The sequence below is a fragment of the Brassica napus genome, chromosome A1 (genome assembly GCF_020379485.1).
Source record: "Brassica napus cultivar Da-Ae chromosome A1, Da-Ae, whole genome shotgun sequence".
NCBI classification, from domain to species: domain Eukaryota; kingdom Viridiplantae; phylum Streptophyta; class Magnoliopsida; order Brassicales; family Brassicaceae; genus Brassica; species Brassica napus.
The window spans coordinates 19,892,646-19,917,052 of NC_063434.1; the positions used below are offsets into that span (position 1 = coordinate 19,892,646).

The window sequence follows — 24,407 nt, forward strand, 5'->3', positions numbered from 1 at the left end:
TCTTATCCCCAAAACCTCACTTCTCAACTCTAAACCCTAAAACCTAAACCCTAAATTCTAAACCCTAAACCCCACCCCTTAAGTGCTATTTTTGTGATTTTTGGCCTTGAGTGCTAGTTTGGGAACAAAAACTTGATTTAGTGCTATTTTGGTCTTTTTCTCTTTTGTTTTTCTTTTGTTATCCTTTTATGTGGTTCTATTTTTCAAAATATCTGGTTTCAGTAGTTTGTAGTAATACAAGAAACCCAAAATGAAGACCCTTTTATAAAGAGAGAAACAAACAAACCAGGTGTGTGTTAATGTGTGTTTACAAAAAAAAAAGGTGTATGTTAATGTGTTAATTAACGAATATCTTTCTAGTTTTAAAAACTGTTTGATTTTAGCATAAAAATGAAATAAACAATTTGAGATGCAACACAAGGCAAAAGACACACAACGAAGTGAAATCTAGCGAGCGATAACGAGTCCCAACGACAAAGCAGCTCCAAAGAAAGCGTGGAGTCTTACACAATAATACTTAGCCATGAATATCTTCTCATCCTCCTGCATTCAAAATTAAACAAAGTATTTTCAATCTTCAAATCTTAGATATTATTGCTTCTTCATTTTTTTTTATTTACCTTGTGGTGGTTTTCGACATAGCTTGACACTAAATTCCCAACTGGCAATGTCAGAAAACACAGTAACTGAAACACACACAACAAAAAAAGTAGAGGTTTTAGTTGTTGTTGTTTCTCATTCATGTTCTCTCAAATCTGTGTGTTAACTTACTGTGCAAGTTACTGGCAAAATCTTGGTTAAACCAAGAACAAGAAGCATAAAATAGAGCAAACGAATAGCCCATCTCACAACAAAAGCTCCTTTTTCAGTCCCTAACCGGACCTGTGTAAAACACTCAAATCAAAACACACATTAATTAATTATAGCCCCTACTAAACCTGGTCTAAGTTTTTCACATTGGTACCAGAGGTGAAAATTTCCCCACAGCTAAATCTCCTTCAACCTATGTCAAATGTAAAGATAATCAGCATTGTTGAGTGTGTCCTTTTCTGGAAATCATTAAACAACCTTTTTTTTTCTTTAAACCAACCTGATGAAAATGGCTGCAGAAAAGGATGAGAGATGTGGTAAAACCAACAAGGAGAGACGATGAAAGAACCCTACTGCTCAATGGAAGATGCCTCATCTCGCTGCCAAAATACAGTATTTAACCAACTTATGGAAAGAGGTATTTACTTGGGTTAGAACTTTAGAAGAGAAGTTCAACAACATACCTTGAGCCACCACCAAGAAGTAAATAAAAGGCAGTAGTTGCAAATGGACCAAATGCTGCAAAGCATAGAGGCTCTCCTAATCCTTGGTAACTTAACCGAAATGGCGGACACTATAACAAAAATTTCAAAAGTATTGTTCAGGTTAAAAAAAACGTTTTAGATTATAGTATCACATTCGTCACAAGAGGAAGTTGCATTCACCTGGTATATATAGCCGCATAATATAGCTGAGGCAAGCAATAGTATTGCACGGATATTACTTGCTGTCCAAGATATCCAAATTAAACCAGAAACACCGAGCACAAGAGTTGTGATTGCAGCTGCAAAGGTTCCTGCCCGGCTTCACCAAGTAAACAAGTGGAAAAGAAATTATAAGATAAGGAAAACAAAAAAAACATAAACTTCAAAGTTGCAAACATACCTTCCAACCATATTCACTACGGATTCCCTTTTGTTCTTATCAGCTCCGGTATCAAAATCATAAACATCATTGCTGCCATGAAACAATGTTTAGAAAGAGTGAAGACATGAAAGATGGTGTTAGAGAGAGGGAACCAATAAAATCACCTTAAGTTGAGCCAAGTAATGATAAGTACTGATGAGAGCATTAGAGTAGCATAACGTCTAACTAGGACTAAACCAGTCTCCAAATAGGCCGCTGAAGCACCAACCTGTGGCATATGAATAGTGAATATTTTATATAGCATATAATGGAAAATGGAGGGAAGAAAGTGGGTTTTCGAGGAAACATACGGTGAGAGGAACCAAAGCGACAGAGTAAATGGGTAGTTTGATTGCTCTCCATATCAATTTTGCTTTGGGAATTTCCTCTTCTTCATAAGTCTTGCAAAAGACTGGCCCAACACTAAAGTTTATTCTTGTTCTTTTAGCATTCAGATTCTCCCGTGCATTCGAATCAAACACCCGTAGCCTTGTGATTATATCTCCTCTGGGAAGCTAAGCTAAGAAATTTTAGTAATAATCACAGTAGATGAATCACTATTGTCTCAGCAGATTTCTGATTCACTGAGCATACCTTTCTGATTCTTGGTTTCACAAACAAATCAGTTGACGTTTTGGGCACAAACCCATTACTAATGTCACAGAGAGAAACTAGTTTCATCATTTTAGCTGTCTGTAAAAACGAGACCAAAAGTTGTTTTCAGTTAACAGCAACATAACAAGAATCAAGAAAAATATGAAGTTGGGAGCTTTACCTTTCTAACACGAATGCTTTGATTACAATATGAGTTTGAGTCATAATCTTCGGTAAGCCTTGAGGTTGGAAGTGTTCTTTGGAGTTCGATTATTACTAAAAACCCATAAACAATGCAAAACAACTTCGCTACAGTTTTGCTAATTCTTCAGTTTGCGAAGGAATCTAACCAAAGCAGAGAGAAAGTTTTCGAATTTGTTTATACAGTGAATTTGAATGTCGGATTTTGAGGAAGAGAATGAGAGATCATGTGGATGACAAAGACAAGCTTGTTGTAAGAAGATAAAATCACGTGAGCTTCACGTGTTTCTTTTCATAAATCGGCAAATAGAATATGGGCCTGGGCATTTAACATTGTAAACAAGATTTTAAAGGTTTGTCAAGTTTGCAATGTTACGGAACATAATATTCTTACAAATCAATACTATTAAAACAGAATGCCCTTTTTTGAGATGCCCTTTAAATTTAAAAGTATTTACAGCCTCATGCCATTGACTATATTTAAACATATGCTTTTAATTAAATTATATATTTACACGATATTCTTTTTCTTCCAACAAACATGCCTCATTTCTCTTTTGTCGTTCAACCGAATCATTTTAGCTGATCGTAACGTCACCAATCCATATTATTTCGCTGTACATAAAAAAAATTGTTATAGTTTCGATTAACGTAACCAATCAATAACCATTTGTTTTTCATTGCTTATAAAGTAGATGGTTGTACGTAGGTTTTATGTATCGAAACTTACACTATCATGGTCTAATAACATATGAGATTCAACGTCTCGAGGTTTTCACATTGACAGGTATTTTATATACCTAAAGCCTGCTATAAATTTTGTCAGTATTCATAATTATGAAACCCTAACGTATATGATCATAACTCATTAAGCCCTAATTCACAAACCCTATACTCCAAATATTAATGTTTTTATTTTATTTTTTACTCCTCATCTATTGAAAAAACAACAAAACTGCAATTATAGATAACTATTAATTAACTTAAAGCTGGGCGTTTAAAAAAAAAATTATATATTCAAATTTGCTATTATCCAAATTTGTTATAACAATTCAAAATACTGTTCCAGTTATTATTATAGTTGCAAATCTTTTTCAAATCAATAACAAACAATATAAACTAGAAAATTAAAAGTCGTTAACATTAAAATCTAATATACTAGAACAGAAAACTAGGAGCTAATCATTATATATACCAATCTTCCACAAATAATTTTTTGTCAAATAGATAGGAAGTTTCTAAAAAACTGTCGAATATGCTGATTTAGAAAATCTTATTTTCCATAACTTAAACTAACTTGATACTCAAGATATGTAATATTGACAAAATATTAGCTAACTGTATTGAATGGGAATATGCTAAACTATCGTCCTTGACCAATCTTATATATACTGCATTCTAAACCTCAAAGCAATCACGTTGTTTTCAACGAATAATAGCTATAATGTCTTCCAAGCAAAAGATATCATACCTTGATGAGGTTACGCCATGGAAATGGACATGGTTGATCCAAGTCTACACACCTGGAAACCATCCAATGCCGGGTTTGGTGAGAGTTTGGAAATTATATTTGCAGATAAAAAGGTAAATATTATTCATCATCTTGAAAGAGTACGTTTTGTTATTGTAGCAAAAGTATGTTCAGTCAAATCTTATATGGTTTTGTTAATCAATTAAAGTAAAACATATATGCTTTGATATCGATCTGTTTTTTGTGTGTGTATGTTTTGTTTTCATGAAATCATGTAAGTTAACATCTATGTTATTCTTATAATTTCTCTGGTTTTGTTTTTGTTCTTCGTAAACGTTATACAGAACTAGCTATATATGGATCAAGAGAAAGACAAAGATGTTAAATTTGATTTACATTTACGGATCTGTTGAAGTGCTTTTATGGTAGATCTCCATCTTTTTTTTTTTTTTTTTTTTTTTTTTGATAACTCTGGTATCTGGGCAGCCACATTCTCAACTATCCCCCCGAAAGGTGTCCAGCGCCCCAACGGAAAGGATGTTAAATCCGTTGTGGCTAAGACTCGAACCCGGGTGGCGGGCAGTACAGCTGTACCTCCTTTACCACTAAGCTACGAGCGCTTGGTTGATTTCATCTTTATGCAGGTAAGCCATCAAATCGGACGATTTCACAAGGATATACCTTTGATTGTTTCAGATCGGCTTTGATTTTTCGGATCCATAACATCCAAGCCATCTGACATGGAATTCAAAACAAATCAATAAATTGTTTCAGAAAAATGTGTAGCTTCAACTATCTATGAAGGATGAAGAATGAAGATCAAAAGATTTACCAGGGAAGAGGTTCGCTGAAGAGAATCGAGATTAACAAAAGCGCTATTTTCGAGATTTTTTTTGTTTTTTAAGACAGAAACGTTGTCTGAAACATGTTAGAAAAAAAAGGTATGTGTTTTACTTTGTTTCTAACGTTTGGGCTTGGACCAACTATGTAATTAGATTTCTTACTACCTTTGCAAAAAAAATTTGATTAAAATTAAAGTCCATTTTTATATTTTTATTGACCATGAAAATCAACACATTAAAATATGACCCATTAAATTTGACCCACTTACAATTACGTAGCAAATTAAAAAAAATTGAAATTTTAAACTATCAACATCATGAATGATTTATAATAGAATTGATTACAAATTTTATTTTTGAAACGAAAACATTTATCTGGATCATAATAGTGAATATTTTATTTAATATTAAAAAATTACAGACAATTTAAATTAATAATATAGATCGATCATAATAATTAATATGTAGTTAAAAAAACAAATACATTTTTACTTACAATAGTAATTACCATTAATCTAATAAGATAAAAAATATCATACAATTTTTTTTGTATTGTATTGGTCTACAAATAGTAATTACCATTAATCTAATAAGATAAAAAATATCAAAAATGTCAATATATTAAAAACCTTAAATAATTTAAAATTGAACAATATTTTGAATATTGTATTGTATTGGTCTACAAATTAGCTACATGAGCATTTGGTTCCATTTCCACCTGTCCAAAATTTAGTAATAACAATCTTTATTTTGTTATTTGTGAAAATGTTAGATATACCCCTCCATATTGATTATATACTATTTTATAATGTATTATGTCTTACGGGTCAGTAAATTTCATATAATAAATTCCACGTAGTTTTAATCTAATTCATAGTTATTAAATATATGTATTCATTAGAATATGTTTATTTGGTATATTTGTTGAAATAAATATATTTATCATTTTATCACCCACCTATATCTTACCTAAATACAATAAATTTCATTTTAATTAAATTAATGAAACTTAATAAATCAATAACAACATTTTGAATAAATACCCTCAAGGGTCCCCTCTCTGATAAAAAAATATTCTGATATTGCGTTTTGGTACGGGTTAAAATGATATTCTTAAAATATTATGATCTTGCATTTTGGAACATATTATAAAATTATCTAATAAAATAATCTATTAAATATATGAAATCAGGTGTAACTAATCCCTTTCAATATTGAATTTTGTTGAAATAAAAATCTAACATTTTGGCACAAATTTTAGTTTAAAATTATGATTCTGTGTTTTCACATGTGTTAGAACCCAAAAAATAAATAAGTAAGAACTTAGAAACTAAATATCTATCATCGTTAAACAAAGTTTCAGATTTTCACAAACTTATGGTTGAATATTTCAAATTTTATGGTTATAATAGAATTAGGATATAAAAAATTAAAAAAAAATATTTTGCTTCTAAATTTTTAATATTTAATGTATGGTGCAGGCAAAAGAGCATTCACTACCTAAAATTTAATACACTGCAAAACTATAATTCAAAATAGATATACAAACGTGTGTAAAATATAAGAGTGTATGTTTATTTAGTAAATATATGTGCTTAAAACTATAATTTTACATAAATTTTAATTATTTATAAATCAATATTTAAAAATTTAAAATAAAGTTGACTTTCCAAAATCAATATACAATTAATATTTACAGGTTAATCCATTAAATCTGTAAAATATGTATCAAGTACAAATGTGTTTAACATATACATTTTTCATTTCTATTATGATCTAACAAACGGGTTAATAATTTTATAAAAAAATAATTCCGCGTTTTCAAAGCGCGGGTCAAAATCTAGTACCTATTAATTTATGTTTTAGTGATGGAATTTTACGGAGTCTGGTAAGTATTCGGTTAAGTCAGGCTTCAGAACTGAATCTCTATATCCAGATAGAGTTCAGAGGTGTATTTTCTATGGACCAAATGTTAAACCATTATTAGCTTTTTCTTGGAAATTGAAGTGTCCTCCAAAATTGAGACATTTTGTGTGGCAATTTTTTTCTGGTACTCTACCAGTTTTAAAGAATCTTACAACTCGAGGGATTGTTTGTGATACACGGTGTAGTATGTGTGGGGCAGAAAAGGAATCAACTAATCATGTACTTTTCGAGTGTCCCCCAGCTTTACAAACATGGGCACTCTCTAGGATTCCCTCCTCTCCAGCAATCTTTCCTTCGTCGTCCATTTTCACCAATATGGATTATCTATTTTGGAGAATGTCAAAGGAGGAGGATTTCAATTATTACCCATGGATATTATGGTATATCTGGAAGGCTAGAAATGACAAGGTTTATTCAAATAAGGATGGCAATCCACAGGAGATATTGCGGAGGGCCGATGTGGAATGTAAGATATGGATGGAGGCACAGTTAACCGTGAATGGTCCTATTGAGAATTCTTATAGTGGAAGTTTACAACAATCTGCGACTCTAGCCCTGGAAGGCGCTAGAGTTTGTTATATTGATGGTGCTTGGAAAGAGGAAGACATGTTTACGGGACAAGGATGGTTTTGTAAAAAAAGTGACTCGACCGATGTCATGATAGGGGCAATGAATCTTCGTAGAAGTTTGTCACCCTTGCATGCTGAATTTGAAGCACTAATTTGGGCAATGGAATGCATGAAGACCCTCCAATTTTCTGACGTAGTGTTTGCGACGGATTGTTCTCAGTTGGTGAAGATGGTGTCGACACCTGATGAATGGCCTGCTTTCTCTACACACATGGAAGAATTCAACCGCAGTAAGATTTTCTTCCCACACTTCCGGATCAGACATATTCTTAAAGCGCAAAATACCTTGGCGGACAAGCTTGCACGCGGTGCGAGGAGTTCTCCTTCTGCTTTGCTTTATGTCGATTCAACCCCACCGGTTTGGCTTGTCAGACCGGTAGGAGTTTCTAGTTAATTTTTTGTTTGATGTTGTCAAAAAAAAAAAAAAAAAAATTTATGTTTTAGTAATTCAATAACCAGCATAATACCTTATTATTTATATTCTCAAAAAATATTTCAACAAATATTTTATATATGACAAATTTTTCATCAAAATATATATGTTTCTTGTCATGTCAAATTTTTTAAAATACTCACATATTAGAAATATTTTAGAAAATCTCTTTATTCAAATGATTTTTTTACTAATATTTAATTTTAAATTGTTTTATATCTTAATTTTCTAAATTTTACAGTTAAAAATTTTTATTTACAGATAATTACACAGTATTTATGAATTATCATGTTTAAAAAAAATTATTTTATTTTTGATAATTTTACTATATAAATTTATAATCAACTATTTAATATAAATTATAAATTTATTATTTAAATATATAATAAATTATATATATATATGTGTATATATATATATATAAATTCATTAAAGATATCATTTGATTTTAACCTCTTATACAAATTTTTTCTTGATAAATAGTAAATTATTAAATTTTTATATCTTAGTTTTTAAAATTTTATGATAGAAAAATACAATTTCCAGACAAGAACACAATATATATATAAATTATCTTTTCTAAAAATGTTTTTATTTTATGATAATTGTATTATATTAATCTATAATCACTTATTTAATATAATATATAATATAGACTAAATGATTCTTCCGTGCTCATGCACGGATACAAACATTTACTTAATATTTGAATTAAAGTAATTGATAAAAAAGTTATACTTATAATATTTAAGTTATTTTTTGTAATTTCTATGTATAATAAAAATATATTATGTATTATTATCTTCTCATCTTAATTCGATATGTGATTTCACATATAATATTTGTATTATTTCAAATATTTATTTTTGATATGTTAAATTACATCTATTATTTTAAATTAAGCAATGAGTTTTAATTACGTTAAAGTTGGATTATTATTATTTTAATTTCATGTAGTTCAGTTCATCCTCTTATATTTGTAAATATATTTGAAATTTTGTATAAATGGGTATCTATTGTTTTAGAAAAATAGGAAACATCTAATCTATTAATTTAGAGTTCTATTTTTATCCTATGAGGACCACTTAAAAATCAGTTAATATGATATATTTGATTACTTGCATTAAAAATAAACCAACTATAAATTTAAATTTTAGTTTTTAATTATAACAAAATCTGTTGTGAAAAAATCTAACAAAATCTTACTTAAAATTAAAAAAGATTTATAAATAACATATTAATTAATTTCGTAATTAGTAATATAATATTGTTATAAATCATTGTTAACTTAAAATTTATTTAACAAGAAAATAAAAATTGTATAGTATTTTTTATAAAGTTTATAATTATATTCTGTATTATATAAAAATAGAAGTGCTATATGAATTAAATATGACAAAATTATATTATAACATAAATTAACAAATTGCTTTTTTTTAAAAAAAAAATTCAAAAAAATTATCACTCATCATTAAAATGGGTTAAATTCGTAAACTATATAATATTTTTATACAAAAATAAATTTATAAACATAGGTTAAACTTTTATATCTACAACTATATATTATATTTTTATTTATTTTGAAACTCTCAACAATATATTGTTTAAAATTTTTTATATGCAAAAATATAATAGTAATAATAACATTTAGTTCATATAATATTTAAAAATATGTTATTAGAAAACTATGAAATTTTAGTAACTCATTAAAAATTTTAATGATAAATCAAATTTTAATTATAATTTTTCTTATATTTTAATTATAAGAAAATAAGTTGGAAAAATTTAGAAACTATTACCAAAATTCAAATATTTTTATATAAAATAATGTATGAACATAGTAACAAAAACAAATACAAAATTCATGTAATCTTTCAAACTCAAAAATAATAGTATATTTTTAAAAGTTTTTTGACAAGATATAAAAACATTAAAATGAATATTCAAACTTAAAATCATAATATTTCAAAATTTACAAAATATAAACTCATAGATAATAAAAAATAACTTTTTGAAATGCACCACGAAAAAACAAACTATAAATGTTGTAAGAACTAAAGCAATCTAATATTTTGAAATCTTTATTATGAATAAAAAGAAAACTTAATAGTTATAACATCCAAAAATATCCAATATCAATAAATTTTACTAAAATAATATGATAGATGCTACTATGTATAAAATTTACTAAAATAGTAGGGTATATTATTTAAACAAAACAGTGTTTTAACTTATAAATCCTGTAAAACACTAAAATAATATATGTCATACTATATTTATTGAAACACAACATGTAAATATAAATTATCTTAAACATATTTGTTTTCTATAGAATAAATAAATAAATTTTAAAAATGTATTATAGCAAAATGTATAAATTAAAGAAAACATATTTTGAAAGAGGCTATCTATTTGATTATTTCATATTTTTATTTTATTGTACCTAACTCGAAAATATATTAGTAAGTAATAAAAATTAATAACAAAGTAAAATGTATTAAACAGATCACTTTATATTAATAATATCGAATAATAAATATAAACAATAATATTATAGAGTTACACAATACAAAATACTAAAATATAAATTATATATTTAAAACATTTTTAATAATATAAAATATATTTATAAAATGAAAAAATATCCGCACGGACGTGCGGGTGAAAATCTAGTAAATGTTAAATTAGAGTTGCATTAATAAAGATAACTTGTAATATTTTGAAAATTCATACACAATTCTTTTAACAATACTATACACTAAATCATAAGAATTTTTTGATTTGATTTTTATATTAAGAATAGTTGGTTATTCATATTTTAGTATATACTGGATTGTATCAATCTTCTGATCACAATTAAACTAAAATAAGAACATCTTGTTACGTTAGATTTTATTTACTTTTATCTTAGGATGAAAAAATTATTTTGTAAGATTATGTATAATTTGATATATGCTGTTTTTGATAATTTTTTTAAAAAATTGAAGTGTTGAGTTGAGTTTGTAACAAAAATTCTAATCATTCAATCAAAAATATATTGATAAATGGAAAATTACCACAAATACCACATATAGTACCACTTTTCATGTTTACACTAACCACTTTTACCATCATTTTTAATAAAAAATAAAAGACATTTATACTTCCAGGGTTAAGGGGGCGACTGGTTTTCCCACTACCACCTGCAAAACGCAACTTTTGCGGTTGGTAGCGGTCGTCGGCGGTTTGCAACAATCACTCAAATCGCTCTAAACAGCTCTGAATCTCATAAATTCATAAGTTGGCTTCAGCTAGCGTTTGCGGTTGCGGGAGGGTAAATTTTTTTCTATTTTTTTAAACAATATATATACAAAAGTAAAAATATTTAATAAAAATTTTAAAATTGAAATTATGAAAATATTAAAATATATCAATTATATTTTAATTAATATTATAAAATTTTATAATAAAAACAATTTCAATAAATTTTCAAAAATTAAAATTATAACTTTCTAAATATAAATTTTATATTTATTATAATTTTGATTTTTGATATTTTATAATTATATTAAATGTAAATATTGTTAATTTATTATTTGACTGTTACCGCATTTGGTAGTTAACCTCATAAGTCACCCGCAAACGCACCAATTTTTAACCGCAGTACCAGTCGTACAAATCTCTTAAAACCGCTAGAAACCGCAACCGCCCGCATCCATAATCTTAAATTGACTCAAACAACGTAAACAATCAACTCATGTTTTCTAAGATTATCTCGTTTTTAAGGTTTGGTGTACAACCAAGTGCATGCGTCAAAATAACCCAGATGAAAAACCGAGTGGATAATTTTCTAATCTAACAGATCAATCTCAGAAATCCATAGATTTTTTCGATCCACCCTAGGCTTAACTACTTTTCAAACATGGAAATAAAAGCGCATGAAATCACTAAGTAAATCACGATAACCAAAGAAATCAATAAAAGAGTTTGGAATTCTTCTCTAGAACATAGTATGAAACTGTATCTTGATGCTAACAAATTTCCAGAGTGATGTAAAGCCAAATAAAAAGAAACATAGCCTAAACAATGGTTGCAAATAGCAAATATATTTCAAAATCATTTCAGGATTGAATTTTAGACAAAACCAAACTTAAATAAGGAAAACAGAAATTTTCTTATTTTCTCGTATTAAACTGCTAGATACATGAATCTTCAATAAAACATGTATAAAGTTTAATCCATCCGTTAGGTTGACCTCAAACCGGTGATACTGAAAGTAAAAAGCTAACTCAATTTCTATCTTGTGACAATGAGATCAATTCATCGGTGGAAAAATGTTACATTCATTGCTAAACTTATAACTTATATGTATAGTTACGCATCTTTATCTACTCGTCTGCATTCAAATTGACTCATTTTATTCCATATCAATCTAAAACCTGAAAATATTTAAAGCCATCTCCAGTGGTCATGAAACACCTATTTGATTTGATAAAAATCATAAGTTAGAAATCGATAAAAACACTGTTTATCATCAAGCTTAAGTGGTAAAAACATCTCTGAGAAAAAAAAGAAATGATGTACATTTAAATATTATTTAATTTTCTGCAAAAAAATAAATAAAATCATTTAAATTAAATATTTTTTTTTTTTTGTTCAAAAAATTAAATATTTTTTAAGTTGCTACTTCTGTTTAATTATTAAACTATGCTGTTAAATGGTTAAACTTTTACAATTTTCTTAGCAGGTCAAGATTTTGCTTCAGCTGGAAAAAGCTGAGTGCTCAAAATCATTTTAGTAGGTCTACAAAACCTTTTGACTTTAGAAAGAAGTTTCTCAACAAAGTTGAAGAAACCAGCTAAAACATTGATTAGTGTTTTTTTTCTTTCAGCATTGAATCATGAATCTAAATCCACATCTTTGCTACGTCGCACTCCAACTCAATTTGTATCAGTTTCCAGACTCCCTGAAAAATTGTTTAATACATGGTTTCAGTGGCAAAAGGCAAAAGACTGGAGCAAAGTTTTCAGCTTTCTCCAAAATTAACTTATCATCATCAACATCACATACAAATATGATCATCTTTTTTCCATAATCAACATTTCAAGAGTATGAAGACTGACTCTATTTCATGGATTTTACTCATGAGAAAAAGACTTGAACGCTAGAAGTTTTGAAAGACTGACAAACAGGACAAAAGCCAGTGAACACATCACAGTCTTTACACAAACTCAAATGCCTACACGGTACAAGCAAGACAGAAACCTCCTTTACGTTACACGACTTGCATCTCATCCCAGTGTTTGGCATCCCCGGGATGTTCATGTAGTTGTATGAAGCTGCCTTATCATCAATCTCGCTATCCCCGTACCCTTCTTCCACTGCAAATACACCACATGGATTGGTGTTGTTTCCATGTGACATCACTTGTTGCAGGTTTACCTTTAAGGCATTAACCACAGATTCATTGTACTTCGCCCTGTAATGCCAGTTCTGAGATTCCACCGCCACTTGTTTTATCTTCTCCACGAGTTCCCGGTTCTTCTTGTTCATGTTTTCAATCTCCTGGTCTTTCTCTTGAAGCTTCTTTCTCACATCCTTCTCTAAGGCCGTGACAAAGGACGTGACATGTCTCTGTTTTATATCTCTCACACCTTTCGCCAGTTGGTTCCCCTGTTTCCAAAGAAAGTACAATCTCAACAACATTGGATATATATATATATATATATATATATATATATAAGAAATAACGGAAAGAATTAGTACCTGGAATTTGAGAAACTGATCAAGATCTTCTTTCTGTCTATCCAAGTCCAATCTGATACTGTCACCGAGTGACTGAAACATTGGAGTTGTGATGCTTCCATTTGCACAAGAGTTTCTCTCATCATTGTCATAAGATAGTCTCAGACCAGTGGACACTAAGTTCTGCTTTGGGGCTTCATCTTGAGCAACACTATTGTTGTTGTAGTTATAGTTCAAAGAGCTCTGTAGCTTCTGCTGTCTCTGGATACTATGGTTGGTCTCGGTCTCCCTAGCGCGTTTGCTATTATTCCGAGACATTGTAGCAAGGTTATCGTTAGCAAAGTAGTTTATAGGATCAATAGTGCAACCAGCTCTCACTGTAACCACATACAAAGGGAAAAAAGTTTTAGCTCTATAATAAAGTTTGTAACAACATTCCAAGCACAAAAGAAAATCAAGAAACTTACTGGTTCCAAGCAAGTGAAGCTGATTCAATGAAGAGTTTGTTTGGTACTGAAACTGGCTATCCTGCGGTAAAGGGGTCTCATTGTTGCCTCCCAACATCTTTTCTAATGCTTAACCGTTACAAGTATTTAATTTTTATAAGAACAACAGTTAAGAAACCTGCAGACAAATGAAGATAATGAGCTGAAAGCTATACTTCTTGTGTTCCTGACATGATAAGCCAGGACATACACAAAAAAAAGTTTTGACTGTCCTAAGCAATACACAGATTACAATCCAGCTAGAGATGAAACTCTCCTTCAAACCAAGGCCTGGAGCTATTTAAAATAGTAAATGTTGATTCTTTATAAACACACAGATGGTCAACCAAATATAACGAAATACATGGAGAATAAAATTTGCATCTTTAAATTTAAATTTCTATGATCTCGCCAATTAAGTAGGGATACATGAACCAGATTTTGATTAATTGGCACTGGTCAAAGATTCATCTGAATAATTAAACTAAAATTAATAATCAAATCTCACGAACATGGAAACAACATGCCAACTTTGAATAAAGGTTGCCTTTTAGAGATTGCCCATCAAATCAAAAGATACATCCAATTTACAGAAATAAAATTTTCAAACCTAATGATACAGTACACACAGCTATCATCATCACCATACACAAAAAGAAATGAAAAGAAAAAATCACAGAGACCTAGATAAGATAAAAGATTGCTTCTTTTCCGATCATTAAGTTCAGAGAAAGAAAAAACAAAATACCTGCAAAAAAACAAGGAATCGAGAGGAGGCAATTAATTGCGATTGAGAGTTTTCAGAAGGTGGTGGTGGGTTTGTTGAAACGTACAGAAACGCAACATCTGATGATTTAAGATGAATGAAAGAATAAAAGAAACGGATGAAATGAATGATGGACGTGAGAAAGCGGGTCACAATGGTTAAGGAGTGGGAGAAGTTGGCTGCCAAAATCGATAATAATAATTTAAAAAAAAATAATCGATAGCAATTGAGAAAATATAAATAGAATCCCAAAAATAAAAAAATAAAAAGGTTTGATAATGATAAGAACTGGTGCCGGTGGGTATTGGTTCTGCACATATCTCCGTGAGTTGTGCCTCGTGACGCCATTCACTCCACTTTCCTGCATCTTTCAATCTTTTTCCTTTTTAAAATCTTTTTTTTTCTTTTGAGAACAAAAGATACAGTAACATTTTCATTTAACTTTTTAATTTAAATATTTTACTTTTTGACCAAGTCCATTATTTAAAATAAGGAAATTTTCAAAATGATAACAGTAACATCTATATTATTAAAAGAGAAATACAAAATAGAAATACTCCTTAATTTTACCATTCATTTACATTAGAATGCCATTGAGAAATTTATTGAACCTATATTAGAGTATTTTTGTCATTTCCTAATGTATTTTCCTAATTTAAATAATAGATTTACTTAATCAAATCTTAACCAAAATATTTCCTAATATATTTCATATTAACATATTAAATATTTTTAATATTTGTTAGTAATAAATAATAAAATAAAAAATCACACGTTATAATCAATTTATAAAACATATAAATAAAATATGAATAGTTTATTCATATAATATTGGATTTTTATATGATACATTGTGATATACTAGACAATTAAAATCACAAAATATAATTATTCAAAGTAATAAATAAAATTGTTATGTTTTAAAATTTTATATTAACAATTATGTAATAAATTTTAATTTAATATATATATATATATATGTTATACCATTAGTACAAAGAAAACATTTTAAGTGAAAACAAATATTTATACAGTCATGGATCAAGCTCTAGAAATAAACAACAATAGCACAAAATTATTTTTCTTTAACAAATTTATTTTAATAGAAATTATAGTTCCAAATATGTTTATATATTTTATGTATTTATAAATTTATTTTCTTTGTTTTTAAGGGATGCTAAGATTTTGAAATTGGAAAAAAATTATGACTCACCTCTATATTATTTTAATTAAGATAAAATTTATATCAGAATATTTTATTAAAAACTTTTAATTTAAATTTTTATTATAACTACAAGGATTAATTTTCAATATAAATTTATGTTTAAAAACTACAAATAAATCATTTAATATAAACAAAAAAACCAAAAACATAAAATAAATACCCGCCCGGTCGGGCGGGTCAAGATCTAATCTTAAATTATGGAAACAACCTGTTTTTTTTAATCCTTCCACAATTCCATATAAATTCAGAGTTTGACACACTCGAACCGGTATGATTAGGTTTTGTTATGTAATAGACTAAATGTGAAAATAGAATGCGAGCTGGTTAAAGGGATTTACGACACCAATGTTCTAAAAATCGACAGGCGGTAACTAGGCACTTTATAGAGGACTAGCGTCTAGGCGGATTATTCGGAGCTTAGACGAAGCTTAGGCGTTAGCAAATTATTGATTTATTTATATATTTTATACATTTATATGACATATTTTAGATTTTAAGTTTAGTTATAAAATTATTGTGATGAATTATCAAAATTAGATATACAAAACAAAAGAAAGTAGATAAATTTGTAGAATTGTAATAATATTATTGATTGATTTAACATATATAAACAATTTTAGATCGATTTAACTAATTTTAACCGATTTAAAACAGTTTAAACCAATTTGAATCATATAAATCGGTATAAATCGGATTTAAAAAAAATCGTTTCGGATGGGACCGATTTGCCGCCTAGACAGGGGGGGGGGGGGCTAGGCGCCGCCTAGACCGATTTTTAGAACCTTGATGACAGCCATCTAAGTATCTACTCTATAGCAATATAGTTATATCAAAACAACGTCGTTTTATGTTGTTAATTAACGGTTGACTAACTTTTTTTAACCAAATCATCACCTTCAGTTGTTTCATGAATATGATTTTTCTATGAAAGAGTGAGAATATAATTAGAAATTATATATAATTGAAGGATTAGAATTTGAAATACACTTTTAAAAAAATATATTATATTTTCAAATAAATAATTATTCTTTTACTGAAAATTTAAAACTGAAACATCATACATTAATTTCAAGCATTTAGTTTTAGTATCTATTAAATTTCTGTTTTCTCTTCAAAACAAAATAATGACGACAAGTAAAAATACAATCTATATATTTACATCTTATTTCATTTGGGTGAGAGGTTTGTATTCCTACAGAAGAATGCCATCAAAAAGAATGAAACACCGTAAACTAACAAAGCCCAAATTTTACTTTCTCGAATCAATAAAAATATTTAATTTTATTGAAACAAGTAGTTCTAAATAATAAAAAGTATTGCAATAGGAAAATAAAATTAATTGAAAAGTACGTCTAAAGCATTAATAAAACTTATAAGAACAGTAAATCAACAACATATAGTTATTAAGTCATATAATATTTATTTTCAATATTATTAGCGTTTGCTCTCTAATAATTTTAACTTCATTTTATAATTTATATTTCTAATAAATTGATAGATATTCATTATATATATTCAAATAGTAATATAATATATTAAAATTAAACTAAAATTTATATAAGAAACCGGGAGAAAATCACTAGTAATAATAAAAATAAAATAGAATTATTTCAACAAGAAGAAGGAAAAAAAAACTATTTCAATAGAATTTCGTCAAAAAAGATACGAGAAAAAAAACTCTCCCCTGAAGAAAACAAACCCTTAATCTGCCTCCATCTTCTCCGGGCCGGCGAGAGTCGGTTCCGGAGGTCTCTCCTCCCCTTTCTCCTCTTTTTCCTTTGCCCTCTGCTCTGGCTTCTTTCTCCCAAGCCGACATGCTCGTTTCTGTGGTGCGTCGGGATCCTACATCCGGAGATCTGTTCACATGGTTCGAAGGGTTGAGTTCCCGGTGGTCTCTGGAGAGATGGCGAGGCGAACAGAGTAGTAGTTATGAGAGGGTCGGCTTTTAGGACTCAAGATATCTTCAGATCTGATTTTCCCTGTTCAGATCTCCTTTGTTTTGTCAAGACGGCAGCGCGTGACTTGGCGAGGAGCCTCTCCCATCATGGATCTTCCTCTACTGCGGTGGTGGGGACTGTTTGGGAGCTGTGGGACGGAAACGAGTAGTTGGTGTCTCTGATTTGCCTGCTTATGTCGGGAAGGGCTCTGGTGGCTATGGCTTCGGAGGCGCGTGTAGGAAGTTCTCTGTTGGCGTATGTCGAAGGGACTTCCTGGTAACGACACGTGGCTATCCGTCTAGCGAGAGCTTCTGATTCGCCTATGGGACTTTGCTGTTTAGGTGAAAAGCATCCCCTTCAAAGCGACCTGAAAGAAGAGTTGTGCTGGCGGGTTCTCGGAGGTAAGACATGGTGTGGGTTTGCAGCTGTCGTCAAAGTCCGAGTTTTTGTGTGTTTCAGTATGTTGTGGGTTATTCTTGTTTAGTTTTGGTTATGTTTGCGTTATGTTTGGGATCTTGTATCTTTGGGTTTGAGAGAATTGATCGATATGCGCCAAGGTAGTAAGCGTTTTGATGATTGTGATCTAGCAGTCTTTATTCTGGGCGTAAGGTGTCCGGTGGTTGCTTGGCCTTTGTTTCATCTTCCTTGTGTGGTCACGGAGATGTTTGGTTGGCAAGGCTTCATTTCATGGTGTTTGGGTGAGCTTCTTTCTTAGGATTTTAGACGTTTATGTATCCAAGGCGTGTGGACCGAGCAGCGGTTCCCCTTGTCGAGTTATGAAGTCTCCGGTTCTTGGTCTTATCGTTTGGCGGGCGAGGCAGCAGCGATAAGTATGGTCTGGTACAGAAGTGGAGGTTACTGGGTGGCGGGCTATAGGCAGCAGCGGTAACTCCCGATCATTGGTCTTTACTCAGTTCTAAAGTCTGCTAGGTGTTCTGATCTTTCTCCAGCATATGTTAATCGTTTATTTGGTTCTAGCGTCTGATTAGTTTTTATGATGTTACTTATGTCGCCCCAGTGTGGGTCTGTAGCTCCAGTGTGGGTTTTAGTTGCCGCTTTCTATGGACTCTTGGTTCTGGGGCTATTTTGTTTTGCCGCCATCTTATGTATGAATATTGGTATTTTGTTTATGAATGAATTTCAATTCATGTGGAAGCACCGTGGCCTAGTGGTCAAGGTTTAAAGGCTTCTACACCCAGGTCTGGAGTTCAAACCCCAGACAACGCAATTTCTACATGAAGAAGTTTGAGTTTCAATTCCCGGAGAAGACGAAATTATGCAGAAAATTAGAGAAAATGTTTACAAGAGATCTTCAGCATGGTGCAAGGAGTATCGTTAGGAATGGATCTCATATGGATACTCAGACAATTAGACAGATAGAATTGTCGACGGTAATATCGTGTATGTAATGTTTCTCATCATCATTTGTAATAGCATAATTAACCAGATAAAAAAAAAATGAATTTCAATCTGGGAAAAAAACGAACACGAGAACCCTCCTTCAAAAGGATTACACACGTGTCGATAAACCTAGCTAACTTCTTCCCCCTCCTTTGTCGCTCTCATCTCACAGACCGCCGTTTTAACCTTTTTCGAGTTTTGCCTACTGTTTTGTTTCTCACACAACTCCACCAGTTCAGTTGAGAAACGGGTAAACAGAATTATAAAAAAACAAGAGATTGGTCAGGATTAAGACTAGAAGAAGGCATCTAGAAGCCGCAAATTCATCTCCCACTCCTCATTGAAACCCTAAAACTTCGGAACAGATGACTACCAAAGGAGAAAAGAGGATAGTGAGCGAAGAAGACAAGATATTCGCCAAGAATTTCAACATAATGGATCACCCCGACATCCCTACCGGACTTCCTCCGCATCTGCAACTCCAGCGAACTCGTGTCCTCTGTAAAAACGACGCTCCTATTCATGTCTCTCTCTTTACTTTATCTTTCTTTGAGTTGGGTTTGGTCTCTCTCTTTAATCTTTGTGTGCGTGTTCCCCGTAGACGGCGAGTGTCACTTACTCGGGTGCCTATAACGCCGTGGGAGTGGACAACAGTGTGAAACTTGAAAACTTCTCTGAGAATTTCAAAGTTGATGTCATCCAACTTTCAAAAGATGGCATGGAATTGACATTTGATATGATCGGTATAGATGCAGCAATCGCCAATGCCTTCCGAAGGATCCTTCTAGCTGAGGTCTCTCTGTCAAAATTAAATCTTTGATTCTTTAGTCTTTTTTGTTTTCAAGGTGTTTCTTGTTATTCTTGTGCTGCAGTTTCCTACGATGGCTTTTGAAAAAGTGTTTATAGCAAACAACACATCTATTGTTCAAGATGAAGTTCTTGCTCAGAGGATGGGTCTTGTTCCCATTGCTGCAGACCCCAAGCTCTTCGAGTACTTATCTGGTAAGACATACATTATGCGGCATTTGATTCTTTTATCTGTAGGCAATTATATATGTTTAATTATTTATCTCTGTGTCCATAGAGAACGACCAGCCAAATGAAAAGAACACCATTGTCTTCAAACTCCATGCGAAATGCGCAAAAGGTGAAGGACGTAAGAAAGGTAATGGTTACATTACATTCTTTGGTTACTAAATAAATGTTCCTATCTCTCATTAAGAATGCTGTCTTTCTATAGTTTTAACGAAGGAACTGATTTGGTTACCAAAGGGGAGTGAGTTGGTTAAAGAATCAGGAGATTCGAACTCTAAGCCTAAAACTTACACTTCCTTCAGCCGCAGCCAAAAAGAGTCCTTCCCTGAATTCGCTGATAATCCTATCTCTCCGAGCTACCCTGACATACTGATCGCAAAGCTCGGCCCTGGTCAGGTACTGTTTTATATATCTTTAGGAATTTACTTGCAAAATGAGAGATGAATCAAACACTTGTAAAACTTTATCTAGGAGATTGAGCTGGAGGCTCATGCGGTTAAGGGCATTGGTAAAACACATGCAAAGTGGTCACCGGTAGCCACGGCTTGGTATCGAATGCTTCCTGAGGTGACAAATTTATTAACTTCAGCTTCATTCAGTCTTGCCTCCTGATCCTAGTCTTTTCTTGTAATGATTCTTGTTTCGTAAAATATCTTATAGGTTATTCTACTAGGGGAAGTTGAGGATGAAGATGCTGAACGACTTGTAAAAGCCTGCCCGGAGAATGTTTTTGACATTGAAGACATGGGCAATGGTAAAAGTAAAATCCTTCCTTTAAACAATAGGAGAGGATGCTGACTTTGGCTGCAACCACTATCTCTCACTCTCTGCTGTTGGATTATCCTAACTGACTTTGCGGAAATGGAACACAGGTAGGAAGAGGGCAACAGTAGCACGGCCACGTGATTGCACGTTGTGTAGGCAATGCGTGAGGCCAAATTATGGAGAGGAAGTAAACAAAGGAGTAGAAGAAAAAGAATGGATAGAGAATGTGTCTCTTCGACGTGTCAAGAACCATTTTATATGTAAGCAAAAAAAAAACATTTCATTTTGCTCTTCATTTCATGATCTGTCTGAAAGAAAAATGTGATTGAGTTTGTGTATGTTTGTTTCAGTTAAGATTGAGTCTACTGGATCATTGCCTCCGGATGTTCTCTTCACTGAAGCTGTCAAGATATTGGAAGATAAATGTGAACGTGTTATCGCTAACCTCTCCTGAAAGAAGTTTGATTGGTTTAGTACTTTAGTTCTCTACTGGCATGGTTCCGGTTTAGTTCGGTTTTGGGTTTTGCATCAAATCATCTCCTTGATTTCAATACTAAGAACATTGAAATGTTCATGTTGCATCAGTTCGTTTGAGTTCAAATTGAAATTCAGTCATCTTGATTCTAACTAGGTTCACCAAATTGAAACTTTGTTTTGGGTTTGTTTGGTTTTCTACGAGCTTATGTAGAATTGAACCGTTAAATTCAGAACGATATAAATTTCTTGCTCCAACTTGTAGAACAGAGATTAAAGAGAAATACTGATTATATTTAATATGATAAGCTTTTACAAGTTTTGAGAGAAATTGTACACTCCATGAACATGATTTGATCAAGCCTGTCATGGCATAACAGGACAAACTTGTCTAAACCACTGGCTCATAATCTTGGCAAGAGAAGATCCATCTGGGGATGAAACAAGTCCTATACATTAAGTTATTTACAGGTGTCTCATTACCCTTTTCCCTTCAGTTCGATTGAGAGAATTGAAACGAAGACGCAGAAGAACCAACCATACCTATCTCATGAGATGGATTCACGAAGCACGGCTTGCAATACACTGAGATAAAACTAAACGATGACGTATAAGGCATTAATGCGTTGAGTTTAAATACGGCGTAGTATTGGATATGTGAAGTTATTTATTTCCTCCCACATCGCTGGTTTACAAGCAAGCCGTAATGTTTATATAGCGAAGAGAAGAAGATGTAGGTCACGACCTTACTTGAACAGGATCTGTTCTATAGGCTCGTACCTCTGTATCCTTGATTTCTAAGGAGACAGGCCCCTAAACCTGGTTGATGAATCATACCCGTGCGATCTGAGTGTGATTAACGGCTACGACTGTCCTCGGACTCTCCGCACTGTAGAGGATCGCTATCCGGCTTGGTCTGACCTCTCCGGAGTGGTTGCATGGCTGTCTGACAGGCCTCTTTTTTTATTTATTTTAAAGCCCCTCTCAGATTTTAAAAATTTTCACCTCTATTTCTTCAACAGTTTTTGCCTATCTTCACCGACCCAGAATCCATTTACCATCGGATCGAACAGTCTAAAATGAAGAATGAAGATCATAATCATTTTACAATACTTGCTTGTTCTTATCGTCACTCTGTATCCTTCGAAGCTCAAACTATATGGGATCAGAGTGATGTAGATTGTTTAATTTCGGTGAATTTTGTAGTTTAAAGACTTATCAAACCGCTTAAGTTTCAGAGTATTGAGTTTTGAGGTTCGTTTGGTGATTATCTACTCTCACAACACATTGAGCTATGGCTTTAAAGTTATTGTTGCAAGACATATGAGTATATGACTAGACAGAATTCACCCGAGTCAATTCTTTTGATTCGCTAAAGTAACCTTTTTGTTGTTTTTTTTGTCATTGTGATATGTTAAACATACTTTGGGAGTTTCGTACAGGTCCTTGTACACTCTTCTTGATCATATAGTTTAGGGAAGTTTACTAGAATGTTACATATTTTAGGTGTATTGACTAGAATGATACAGATCTTTTTTTTATTACTAGAATATTTTCGATACCAAGCGTACCTTTTTTACGTTATGAGAAAAAACGTATTTACGAGAATGCCATTACTTTTCGCTGCCACGTAGGCAAAAAACCGGCGCCACGGAGGAATTCGCGTCCGTATTTTCATTAAGTCAGCTGTTAAGCGATAGATACGTAGTTACGGCCGATTTATCTTTACGTTACGGCTGACTTAATACATACGACTGACTTAAGTGAAAGTGGCTGACTTAAAACTATAAGTCAGCTTGCCGATACAACTGATTTACAGAAATCCGGCTGAGTTATGTGATCACGGCTGACTTAATGATACAAATGACGGCTGACTTATACATCGGCGGTTTGATTTCTGGAAAATTTGGCTGAGTCGTGGTTAAGAAACGGCTGAGAAACTTTTTTTCAGCTGAGTAAAGGAACATGGATGGGCTGGGTTATTGAAGCCACGGCTGAGTTATGGGATGCTGTTACGACTGGGTTTGTATTAGTCAGCCGTTAAAGCATAGATAAACAGTAAACTCAGCTGCTTTGCGGCTGACGTATGAGCGAAAGATTAATTACTAGAATGTTCTCGTTTGATGGCTGATTTACGTAACGATACGGCTGACATATGGTTGTTCATCCTTATTGCGGCTGACTTACCGTCAAAAGATTAATTACTAGAATGTTTCCATGTATCGGCTGACAAAGTGTAAACATGATGGCTGACTTATTTTGGCTGAGTTACTGATTTGTTTGTCGGCTGATTAATCGATGTTCCATGTCATCTGCCATGTCATCAACTCGGATTTGACATGTCATCACTAACGGTCGCCCAATTTACAACTGAGTTACGAGACCTTTCAGTTGTCTTCTTCATCTTATTTTTGAATGATTACACAGCCTTTCTTTTCTTCTTCATCATCTCAGTTATCTATCCTCTTCATCTTTTTCATATGGTAATGGATCCCGTTATTATTGTTTCCGGTAAATGGATTATGAAAAAACGATATGTATTCAACGTCGACAGTAGAGGGTGTAGAGTTCTTCATTTAGGTGAGAAAACTAAACTTGAAGATTTCACAAAGTCTGTCATCGACGATTACGGTTTGAATGATTTGAAGGTTCATATTCTGCTTAGCTACATGTTTTCGAATAAAACATTGAAAACAATGGCGCACAACACTCCACCAGTTTACGTGTCCAACACTCGACAATTGCAATGTTTTCTAAGTTTAAAGAAAAGCGAACAACTACGT

The 24,407-nt window shown here is 31.8% G+C and overlaps 3 protein-coding genes and 1 non-coding gene across 4 annotated transcripts; 2 read left to right on the top strand and 2 right to left on the bottom strand.

The window, feature by feature from the left end:
* Nucleotides 1–327: 327 nt before the first annotated feature.
* On the bottom strand, nucleotides 328–2,743 carry LOC106449951 (2-carboxy-1,4-naphthoquinone phytyltransferase, chloroplastic-like). Its single transcript, XM_048743253.1, has 12 exons — nucleotides 2,492–2,743; nucleotides 2,311–2,409; nucleotides 2,028–2,231; nucleotides 1,842–1,945; nucleotides 1,696–1,767; nucleotides 1,476–1,614; nucleotides 1,275–1,384; nucleotides 1,091–1,190; nucleotides 965–1,003; nucleotides 772–882; nucleotides 621–686; nucleotides 328–543 (listed from the first exon to the last, which is right to left on the bottom strand). Exons 2-12 carry the CDS (start codon nucleotides 2,398–2,400, stop codon nucleotides 448–450), a joined length of 1,131 nt encoding a protein of 376 aa, XP_048599210.1. The 5' UTR covers nucleotides 2,401–2,409; nucleotides 2,492–2,743; the 3' UTR covers nucleotides 328–447.
* A 10,050-nt stretch (nucleotides 2,744–12,793) lies between these two features.
* On the bottom strand, nucleotides 12,794–15,144 carry LOC106449930 (BOI-related E3 ubiquitin-protein ligase 1-like). The gene is made up of 4 exons (XM_013891593.3): nucleotides 14,770–15,144; nucleotides 14,004–14,160; nucleotides 13,558–13,913; nucleotides 12,794–13,464 (listed from the first exon to the last, which is right to left on the bottom strand). The coding sequence occupies exons 2-4, from the start codon at nucleotides 14,098–14,100 to the stop codon at nucleotides 12,934–12,936; spliced, it is 984 nt and encodes a 327-aa protein (XP_013747047.2). The 5' UTR covers nucleotides 14,101–14,160; nucleotides 14,770–15,144; the 3' UTR covers nucleotides 12,794–12,933.
* Nucleotides 15,145–19,480: 4,336 nt separating this feature from the next.
* On the top strand, nucleotides 19,481–22,588 carry LOC125579279 (DNA-directed RNA polymerases I and III subunit rpac1-like). Its single transcript, XM_048743264.1, has 9 exons — nucleotides 19,481–19,874; nucleotides 19,952–20,143; nucleotides 20,223–20,352; nucleotides 20,435–20,515; nucleotides 20,591–20,781; nucleotides 20,857–20,952; nucleotides 21,046–21,139; nucleotides 21,258–21,410; nucleotides 21,501–22,588. The coding sequence occupies exons 1-9, from the start codon at nucleotides 19,716–19,718 to the stop codon at nucleotides 21,602–21,604; spliced, it is 1,200 nt and encodes a 399-aa protein (XP_048599221.1). The 5' UTR covers nucleotides 19,481–19,715; the 3' UTR covers nucleotides 21,605–22,588.
* LOC125579410 lies at nucleotides 22,365–22,580 on the top strand. The gene has a single exon (XR_007317434.1). It is a non-coding gene; the product is annotated as a small nucleolar RNA U3 (small nucleolar RNA).
* Nucleotides 22,589–24,407: the final 1,819 nt, after the last annotated feature.

Excerpts from the sequence above, each read along its gene's own strand:
- LOC106449930 (XM_013891593.3), bottom strand. The coding sequence starts at position 14,100 with ATGTTGGGAGGCAACAATGAGACCCCTTTACCGCAGGATAGCCAGTTT. Across the intron at positions 13,914-14,003 it reads GCTTCACTTGCTTGGAACCA|TGAGAGCTGGTTGCACTATT; the intron begins GTAAGTTTCTTG and ends ATGTGGTTACAG. Across the intron at positions 13,465-13,557 it reads ATCAGTTTCTCAAATTCCAG|GGGAACCAACTGGCGAAAGG; the intron begins GTACTAATTCTT and ends CTTTGGAAACAG.
- LOC106449951 (XM_048743253.1), bottom strand. The coding sequence starts at position 2,400 with ATGATGAAACTAGTTTCTCTCTGTGACATTAGTAATGGGTTTGTGCCC. Across the intron at positions 1,191-1,274 it reads CTTCTTGGTGGTGGCTCAAG|CGAGATGAGGCATCTTCCAT; the intron begins GTATGTTGTTGA and ends GTATTTTGGCAG. Across the intron at positions 544-620 it reads ATGTCGAAAACCACCACAAG|GAGGATGAGAAGATATTCAT; the intron begins GTAAATAAAAAA and ends TTTTGAATGCAG.
- LOC125579279 (XM_048743264.1), top strand. The coding sequence starts at position 19,716 with ATGACTACCAAAGGAGAAAAGAGGATAGTGAGCGAAGAAGACAAGATA. Across the intron at positions 20,953-21,045 it reads GGTATCGAATGCTTCCTGAG|GTTATTCTACTAGGGGAAGT; the intron begins GTGACAAATTTA and ends AATATCTTATAG. Across the intron at positions 21,140-21,257 it reads CATTGAAGACATGGGCAATG|GTAGGAAGAGGGCAACAGTA; the intron begins GTAAAAGTAAAA and ends AATGGAACACAG.